A 9,688-nucleotide genomic window follows, 5' to 3' on the forward strand; every position below is an offset into this window, starting at 1 on the left:
CCCAGCATCAGAGTCTTTTCCAATGAGTCAACTCTTCACATGAGGTGGCCAAAGTACTGGAGTTTCAGCTTTAGCATCACTCCTTCCAAAGAAATCCCAGGGCTGATCTCCTTCAGAATGGACTGGTTGGATCTCCTTGCAGTCCAAGGGACTCTCAAGAGTCTTCTCCAACACCAAAGTGATTGTCTCAGTTGTGTTCCACTCTTTGCAAGCCCATGGACTGGGTTACTCTTTGCAAACCCTGCCAGGTTCCTCTGTCCATGGAATTCTCTAGGCAAGAATACTGGAGTGGGTTGCTATTCCCTTCTCCAGGTATCTTCCTGACCCAGGGATCTTACTGGGTCTTCTGCATTGCAAGTCAATTTTTTTTTTTTTTTTTTAAAGAGAAACATTGTGTTTAATGGTAGAAGTTAGCACGCTCCAGCACTGAGCATGGCCTGGAGTCAAAGCAGCAGCGGCGGGTAGGTGACCTCCATGGAGCCTCATGTGGTGAAGAGGATGAGGAGGGTGGCCATAAACAGAAAAGCCCCTCAGACAGGACAAAGCCCAGAATGGTGCTGGAGAAGAGCTGCTGCTTCAGAGATGGGTTTCTTGCATAGCCAAGGACCAAGCTGCCAAACACTGTTCCAATGCCGGCCCCTAAACCAGCCATCCCAACTGTGGCAGCCCCAGCGCCAGTAAACTTGGCCACTGTGTCAGTGTGCCAGGAGACAACACTGGTCTGGAATTTCCGTCAAGCCACCCGGAGTGAGACACTGCTGTAGGAAGGCTGTTCAGATGGGCTCTTTGGCCTACTCAGGAAGGAGGCAGACACAGGCCTGATCAGACCCCTGGTACAAGAGCACATCAGAGCGGGAGGACTGAGTAGTGCTCCGGAGGTCTACATTTTTTTCAGTCTATTCCCACTGTCCTGCTGCCCCTGCTCAGACCACAGCACTCACCCAGCTAAGATGACTGACTCACGTCCCGGCTTTAGCTTTAAGCACAAGCAGATTCTTTACCCTGCATTGCAGGCAGATTCTTTACCGTCTGAGCCACCAGGGAAGCCTCAATGAACAGGAAGGCTAATGCTGTCCTGCCCAGGCTGCAGTGGAAACATATCCCAAATCATCATATGCAAAATACCCGCTGGGGGCAGTACTATCCTCTTTGAGAACCACTGGTTTAGCCTCATCACGGTATGGAAGGGACACTGGAGAGCCAAGCACAATGTCCACCACACCAACCATGTTGTCAAAGGGACCACAAGTTATAGCAGAGAAACAGGACAGAAGGATCCGGAGGCCTGGGCAGCCCAGTGGGTCAGAACTTTACCAGTCAGGGCTGCCTATGCAGCAAACATTATGAGAGTGACCATCATGCATGCCCCCCACCCTCAGTTAAGGTTGGCTAACCAACAGCCAAATCTGCATCCTACCTAAGGGCCCAGGTAAGGGCAGCTCCTCAGCACCCTAGACAACTCCAGCCCCACTGCAAAGGCGACAGGGCCGGCTTAGGAGTCACCATCGGGGAGCAAGTGGATAAAGGTCTTCTTGACCTACAGTGGCTTGAAGCACGATTTCGGTTCTCAGTCGGAGACTGAAGTCAGGCTACAGTAATTAATGAGAGCTCTGAGTCCTGGCCGCGAGACCACTGGCCACTGAAACGACCTTGGCCCATATGGCTTTGTGGAAAATGAATTTCCACAAAGAAACAAAGTAGGGAAACAGTGTTTACAAGGAGGGAAAAGAGGACATGTGGACAGACACACAGGCAGGCTGAGCGAGAGAGCCGCACCCTCATGGTAGTTTAAATTGCTTTTATGGGGCATTTCTTCTGGGTTTCCTGTGGCCAGTCATCTTGCTTTGCCTTGTTCTGATCTGTACTTGGTTTATCTCAGGGTCCTCCCATGTATGTGTGCATCTCTTAGCCAAGATGGATTCTAGCCTAGAGGCCTATGGGTAGGTTGACATCACTTACTATGGGGTGGAGGCCCCTCCCTGTTTGACCTCCAAGGAGCTTTTCTGCACATGTGTAACTGGGAAGGTGTCCTTGATTTTAAGAATGAGGAATATGTGGTCTTTGATCTCTTATCTGGTCATGCTTTGCTTCTCCTCCCTCCTGCTGTTTTGGGGTATCTATCCACAGCAGACAAAATCTAGCTGTTCAGCCTGGCGCCTGTCTGTCTCCTGCCTGAAGGGGACCTGTTTTGAAGCTGAGTTTGCATAGCAAGCCCAGTTTTTACTTAAAATTTCATGTTAACCACAATGACATTTCAGAGCTAACAAAGGTAAGAGGGGAGGGGACTAAAGCTCACCCCTGCCATCCCAGTGGTGTAATCACAGATAGGTGCTGCCTGATCATCTCAAGTGAGGGGCCTGGCTGCCTGTTCCCTGAAGAGACACAGACCTAGGTCTCCAGGATTAAACACAGTGGAAGCCATCAGATCCTGCCACTGGTGTCTCCTGGGACACACCCAGCACAGAGACCTGTTGTCTTTGATCAACACAACATTTTATGACAAAATTGTACTTTAAACATTATGAGATCTGGATTTATAGCATCTGTTGAAAAATCAGAACACCTGGCCTGTGAGCCCTAATTATCTGCCCAACACTTATTACCTAGCACCTCTGGCTGGAAGTGTGCATCTCAGCTCGCCCTACACCACCACTCACCCAGATATGCATGTGCTCCTCCCTCTGGCCTTAGTTATACCACCTACCACGCTCCCCTGGGGATGTGGGCTTATGACCCTCTTCTGTCCCCTATTTGGGGTCCTTCCTCCCTGCCAGTCAAGACGAGTTACTTCAAGGAGAGCCTCTTTTTGTTCTTGGAGTTGGTCCACTGGTCTCCTCTAGCTCAGTTCTCTTAATATCTGGGCCTTGTTTTTCCCCAAAGCCTCATATGGGTTATCCAGGAAGCAAATAAACCTTGCCCTCTGCTTCCAGTAACACCAACCTTGAGATGAACACTCTGCATGTGGCTTCCAGGATTCCTCAGGGCACATTTGTCCAAGTCCAAAGACTCACAGGAGTATGAACAGTCCAATGCATCCTTCTGCCCCACCTCCACATTCATTGAAGAAATTGTGTCCCGTGGATATCCCAATACAACCAGCTGGGATTAGAGGGGCACCCACACATGTCTGTCAGGGGTGTCAGGCAACAATTATTCTGGTTACGGCCATGACCACATGACCAACTGCCCGGGAAGAATAGCCCATTGCAGGAACAATTAGATGGCCCTGGGCGTCCATTGCAGTCCTTGCTTTTCTAGCTGTGTGTCCCAAGGCATGAGATCTGACCTTTTGGAGTCTATTTCCACTTCTGTAAAATCAAGAGAATGTTACTTCACAGAGCTCTTGGGATGGTTAAAGCAAACACCAGGGCTTCCAGACCAGAGCCTGCCTGGCTCACAGGAGATGCACAACTGTTAACATTTCAGCCTAATGAACCAGTCTGGGGAGAGACCAGCATGCAGGAAGAAAAGAGAGAGAGAGATTTGGGCCTGGAGAGAGAGATTGAGAAGGTTTGTGGGCCCAGGGAGTCACAGGAGCGATGCTCATTCCAAGGAAGATCCAGTCCGATGGGGAGGGCCAGCTAGCCTGATGGCCACAGCCAGCCATTAGGTAAGTAGACAAATGCCTTGGCCTCAGAAAGGACTGCCCTGGGGAGGGCTCCCAGAGGAGACAGGGCCAGAGTCCCCTGGGGCTGAAGGGGTGACCACTCACTGCTCAGCACAGTGTGCCCAGTCTGATTGGACAGTAAATGAACCAACAGAGCTGGTGATAGGACTGACCAGGCCAAAAAGATTGTGAAAGACTTTTTGGATGTGTGCAATGATTTCTTAGTATATGTACAATACATGCTAACCATGATAATAATTAGAATGTTGTTAGCCACTCAGTCGTGTCCAACTCTTTGTGACCCCATGGACTGTAGCCCACCAGGCTCCTCTGTCCATGGGGTTTCCCAGGCAAGAATAATGGAGTGGGTTTCCACTTCCTTCTCCAGGGGATCTTCCCAATCCAGGGATAGAACCTGGGTCTCCTGCATTTTAGACAGATTCTTTACTGTCTGAGCTAAATATATATAATCATATACATAATAGTGAAATAGTTAATGTGTATTTATGTGCCGGGCATTATTCAAAGTGCTTTATACGGATTAACACATAAACTCTTCAGAACCATCCCTCCAAAACAGGTACTATTATTATCAACATTTCATAGGTGGAGAAACCGAGCACAGAGTAGTTAAGTAACTTGCCCAAAGTCACACACACCGCCGGAAAGTGGCGGAGCTGGAATTCCACACCCAAGGTCCCAGGTAGTCTGGGTCTACAGCCAGAACTCTTGGCTACCATCCTTCTTCCGCTCTTGTTCAGTGCTCTTGTCCCACTGGAATGTGACTGAGGCTTCACTCCTGAGTGCCACCACCCCACCCTCAATGGATCAGCTAAGCTGGGGGCCTAAGGTTACAGTGCTCCCTTTTCAGAGCCCCCCAAGTGTCTGCCACCCCCACTGCAGGCTGCCCACCTCAGTGCCATGAGATGCATGACCCTAGCCTCAGCTTATCAGACCCTTAAGAGCCACCACAGGCCTAACAGAAGGCTTGAAATGGCCTAGCACAAGAGTTCTGCCCAGAGGGAGCACCCTGGACCAAGCGGTGACTGGTTCTGCAAGATGCAGAAGGGCAGAGACCCCTCTGAGATAAGAAAGCATCCTTCAGACCAGAGAATGAGTTTGAGGATGTCAGAGTCCGAGGGAGAAAGAGAGCCAGTGGCAGCAGGGACAAAAAGTGTGAGGCAAGACAAGGTGTGAGGGGCCACGTGCAGACGGAGACGGGGCTCCAGGGTGTGAGCCAAAGCCGGGTTCATTGCTGTCTCTCCACTCTTTTGTAAATCAGAGCCAAGGCCAGAGGGAAGTGGTAGGGCAGTTAAAGACAACAGGGTTCCAGAGCCAGAGTATGTGGGCCTGAATCCTGACTCCACTAATGACTAGTGTGACTTAACGTCTGTGTGCTGTAGAGTGTGGGTGATAATGGTTACTACCATATATGGCTGCTAGAAGGATTAAGGAGGGCCTTAATACATATAAGGGCCTGGTACAAATTGAGCAACTTGAACATGATAGAACTCATAGTAAGTGAGCTCTATTTAGAACAGAGCTTACACCTAGGAAGCACAGTATCAGTTAAGTACATCTCATAGGATTGTTGTGGCTTTTAAAGAGACAGCGTATGAAAATAGTACACTGTGCTTAATGAATGACCATTCTCTCTCACTGTGATGAATACACATGTTCAGAATCAGAATCCCCATCTCTGGGTCATTTGTCATACACTGCACTCCTTGCAGCCTGGCACTCCCCCCATTTTGACTCAGCCCAGCCTGGGTACCCCACGCACAGCCCTCCCTAGCTCTGGCTGGGGTCCAGGGTGCCTCGTGTGTGGGCAGTGCATGGTATGCTTTTCAAAGCACTTTCTTATTCATGAGCACAGACGCTGAGAACAACAGAGGGCATGATGATGGGGGTGGTGTGGTGGGTGCTTTAGCCGCTGTGTAACCTTGGCCAGGCCCCTGCCCTTCTCTGGGCCTATCTGCTCTGCTCATCTGTCAAAGGGGATAATATCCCTGCCCAATGGCCTCACAAAGCTACTGTGAACAGGAAGTGAATTTAGGCATGCATGGAGGCACCTGTTAAATTACAGGATATTCCAAACAGGTAGCCAAAGGCGGGGTTGGGGGGGAAGGGGTGTCCATGGTTTCCAAACCCAACAGGTCTGAGAAGGCCAGTTCCCAGCCAGTTGGTGAGGGGAGGCTTCCCAGAAGGCCATTCTGCTCTGAGTAGTGTGTCCCTGAGACCAGAGCCTTCTGTGTAATCATTTAGCAACCTGTCCCTGGCCGGGAGGAGGAGGCGGAGCTAGTCTGATGCTGCGGGGAGGCCGAATTTGGACATAAGTTAAGAGCTTGGCCAACACACAGGAGGTGGGCTGTGGCCAGGGCTGGGGGAGGGAGGGCCTGAGCTCCCATGACTGCCGGGCAGTGATTGTGATGGCTGGGAGTTGGGGCATCCAGACAGCCCCCTCTGAAGGCTGGGGGCACTCCCAGTCAGCACAGACAACATATTTCCTTTACCGCCAGGGAAGGGGGAGCCCTCTAAGAGGAGCTGGCTGCAGACAAAGGGGAGGACTACAGACTGACAGCAGACAGATGGGGGGGCGGGACTCATGTTGGGGGAGGATAAAGGATGAGCGATTGCTCCATAGACAGCCCTGGGGCAGAAGTAGGAAATTATGAAAGGAGAGGAACCATGCCAGAGGGACTTCCGGTGGGTAAAGCACTTCCAAGGTTAGAAAGTGCTTCCTCTTTCATTAACCATTCTTCATTCTTTCCTTTCTCTTACTAGGGTTCTCAGCTTGGTCTGGGTGGGGGCATTGTGAAGTCTGGGGAAAGTGTGTGTGTGTATTGTGGGGAGGTGTTGGGAGGTGGGAGTGTGGTCAGAGAAGGTGAATGAAAATCTGGTTCAAGCTGAGTGGTCATCAGAGGAGACAAGGCCCCTGAGAACAGAGGCAGGAGCGCCCAAGTGGCCCTTCTTCATTTCATTTGTACTAGACAGCTCCAGAGGGTGCCATCCACAGGGTGGGCTCAGCCCTGGGACAGGGATGAAGGGCTGGGTGGGGCAGATGAGCTGAGGGAGACGGATGCTCAAAGCCCAGGGTGCTTGTTTCCCTCTGGCAGCAGCGTATCCTCCTTCCCCTCAGCCAGGGGGTTATTTACTGAGTGGACGGGGCTCCCAGGAGCTTGCAGCTCCAAGCCCAGGGCCCTCAGCTAGGCTTCACATCCCCTCAGCCAGGGGGTTATTTACAGAGTGGACGGGGCTCCCAGGAGCTTGCAGCTCCAAGCCCAGGGCCCTCAGCTAGGCTGCACATCCGGGCCTTACAGATGAACCACTGTCCTGGCCTGCACAGAGCTGAGGTTGTAGAAGAAGTGTGGAGGCACACCCCCCACCCCCACCCCACCACCCCATTCACGCCCTCATTCTCCCCCTGGTAACACCTTGATAAAGCGCATTTCCGAAGGCAACTGTAGGAAAATGGTCAGAACAGTTCAAAGCAAGGTGTCAGGAAAAGAGCACATCCAGAGTGTCACCACCCCCTACCCCTCACCCTGGAGCACATTGTTTTCCAGGCCAAGGGCCCATTCAGCAGCTCCTCCTCGAGAAACCTGAAATCTCACCCCCAGGAGTGTGTGTGTGCTTGTGTTTGTGTGTGTGTGTGCGCACGCAAGCACATTGCTGTGGACACATGCCTGCATTCTGTGAGTTTCTACTCCTTGGAACTTGCAAGTGTCACCTGCATTTCATGTGTGCATGTGTCTGGGAGCCTATGGGCACAGGGGTGTCTGGGAACAGGGAACCAAAAGCTCATGAAGCTAAAACGAGTCCATTGGATGGCCAGGGATTTCCGGGAGCCTGGGATGTAGCTAGATCTTGAAGGAGAAAGGGAGTGACAGGTATAGAGGCTGAGAGCAAACCTACAGGGTGGGTGGGGCAGCGGGCCCACACAAGTCCTCTGGTCCTTGTCCTCCAGTAAGGCTCCAAACACACAGGCCCATAGACCCCAGCTCTGGCTTCGCCCACAGGAAGCCCCAGAGAAGCAGCCTGAGCCCAGCCCTCACCTCCTGGAGGAGTCCGTTCATCACCATGAAAGACCTTCCTGTGGAAGGTCTCAGTCTGATGGGGGAGCAGGCTCCTCCACCTGATGACGGGGATGCCACCCCCAAAATGCTGAATTTCCGCATCCTGTGCCAGAAAGCAAGAGTAGGACCCCTGGACCGATGGGCGGTGCCTCTGTCCCCAGTGTGCGCCTGCCTGCAGGCCCAGCCTGTGATAGAGAGTAAAGGGCGAGGGCAGCCGCCAGGCCCCGGCCAAGGCAAGAGAGTTGGATTATAAATAGCCCTGGGACCAGTCTTCCGGGGAGAGGCGGGGAGCTCTGCAACACAACGCTTTGCAGCACACAATGCAAAAAGGTCTCTTTTAAGAGATCCAGCGAGTGGGAGGATAGATGCTGGTCTTGCCCCCTAGGCCCCTCCTAGCCCCAGCCGGGGCTCAGCTTCTGGGCCACTGACCACCTCTGCCTCTTGCTTCCATTTCTCCGAGTTGCCTCTCTCCGAGTGAGTGTGTTTTTGGAACACTCAAAGTCAATCTGGCCGAGGAGTCTTATCTCTCACATTCCGGTGTTCGAGGTGGAGAGCCGCGGCGTCCCCTCTCCAACTCCCACCCCCTCTTCCCGGGAAGGATCGCGGGCCCCTCCTACCTGCAAACACTGCGGAGCAGTAGGCGTCGCTGATGTCGGTGTCAGGGGTGTGGACATTCTCCGCGTAGAGGATGAAGACCCTCAGCATGACTGATGGGAGTCAGGATCCCGAGCACCCAGGGCGCGGGGAGGGCTGGGGAAGGTTGGGGATTGCCGAGGCGCAGCTCGTGGGTCCCCTCACAGCAGAGGGCTGGTGGAGGGAGACTGGCTCGGATCACTGACTCCCAGCTCAAAGCAACGGCTCTTGAAGGAGAAAAAACAGGCCAGTCTCGGGCTGCTCCAGTGGCCTCCACTCGGTCCGCGCCCCGGGCTACGCTCAGCCCGCTTGTCAGCGGGCGCTGCGAGAACAGGGGCTTCTGCTCATCTTCCACCCGCGCCGCCCTGCGCGAGCTTGGCTAAGCTGTAATTCAATGCTCCGGCCGCAGACTCTCCCAATGACACGGCATTTTGCACCTGGCGGTGGAACAGCGGACTGGGCGGCGGCCGCGACGGCTGAGGACTGCACCAGGGTTGCGGGCGCCCAGCGCAGTCCAGATCTCGCTCCAGGACGGGAGAAAGACTTGGTCCCTCCCCTGACCTTCCACCTCGGGCAGTGCGCGACGCCAATCCGATGGCCTCCCACCGCGGGGATTCCAGCACTCTCCCTCGCCGCCAGCCAGACCGCCCCGGGGACGCTCTGGGGAGCAGGCGCAGGGCCGGCGCTTTCCAGACAGAGTTGAGGAATTTCATTGAGAGGCAGCGCTGGCTGCCTTAAAAACTTTCTACCCTTCTTCTCTGGTTGTAAAAACAACACATACTACTTTAAACAAAAAGCATAAAAGAAAGAAATCGCTGAGTCTGAAAAAAAAATACAATATTAACATTTGGTTATTTACCAACTGAGACTTTTTCCTGTGAATTGCATGTATATATGAAAGCTAGTGAAGGTGATGGAATTCCAGTTGAGCTATCTCAAATCCTGAAAGATGATGCTGTGAAAGTGCTGCACTCAATATGCCAGCAAATTTGGAAAACTCAGCAGTGGCCACAGGACTGGAAAAGGTCAGTTTTCATTCCAATCCCAAAGAAAAGCAATGCCAAAGAATGCTCAAACTACCACACAATTGCACTCATCTCACATGCTACTAAAATAATGCTCAAAATTCTCCAAGCCAGGCTCCAGCAATATGTGAACCGTGAACTTCCAGATGTTCAAGCTGGTTTTAGGAAAGGCAGAGGAACCAGAGACCAAATTGCGAACATCCGCTGTATAATCGAAAAAGCAAGAGAGTTCCAGAAAAACATCTATTTCTGCTTTATTTATTGACTATGCCAAAGCCTTTGACTGTGTGGATCACAATAAACTGTGGAAAATTCTGAAAGAGATGGGAATACCAGACCACCTGACC

At 52.4% G+C, this 9,688-nt stretch overlaps 1 protein-coding gene and 1 pseudogene across 4 annotated transcripts in view; both read right to left on the reverse strand.

The window, feature by feature from the left end:
- Window positions 1–8,901, reverse strand: part of DYSF (dysferlin) — a 224,235-nt gene extending 215,334 nt beyond the window's left edge. For 2 of the 4 annotated variants that reach the window (XM_010829783.1, XM_010829777.1), the window contains exon 1: window positions 8,301–8,899. In XM_010829783.1, coding sequence (XP_010828085.1) covers window positions 8,301–8,388 — 88 coding nt within the window. In that variant the 5' untranslated portion in view covers window positions 8,389–8,899. Of the gene's footprint in view, window positions 1–8,300 lie in introns of all 4 variants that reach the window. The other 2 variants (XM_010829782.1, XM_010829784.1) reach the window with 2 other exon arrangements.
- LOC104980956 lies at window positions 483–886 on the reverse strand (annotated as a pseudogene).
- Window positions 8,902–9,688: the final 787 nt, after the last annotated feature.

This window comes from Bison bison, unplaced genomic scaffold (assembly GCF_000754665.1).
Source record: "Bison bison bison isolate TAMUID 2011002044 unplaced genomic scaffold, Bison_UMD1.0 scf7180017864508, whole genome shotgun sequence".
Taxonomy (NCBI): domain Eukaryota; kingdom Metazoa; phylum Chordata; class Mammalia; order Artiodactyla; family Bovidae; genus Bison; species Bison bison.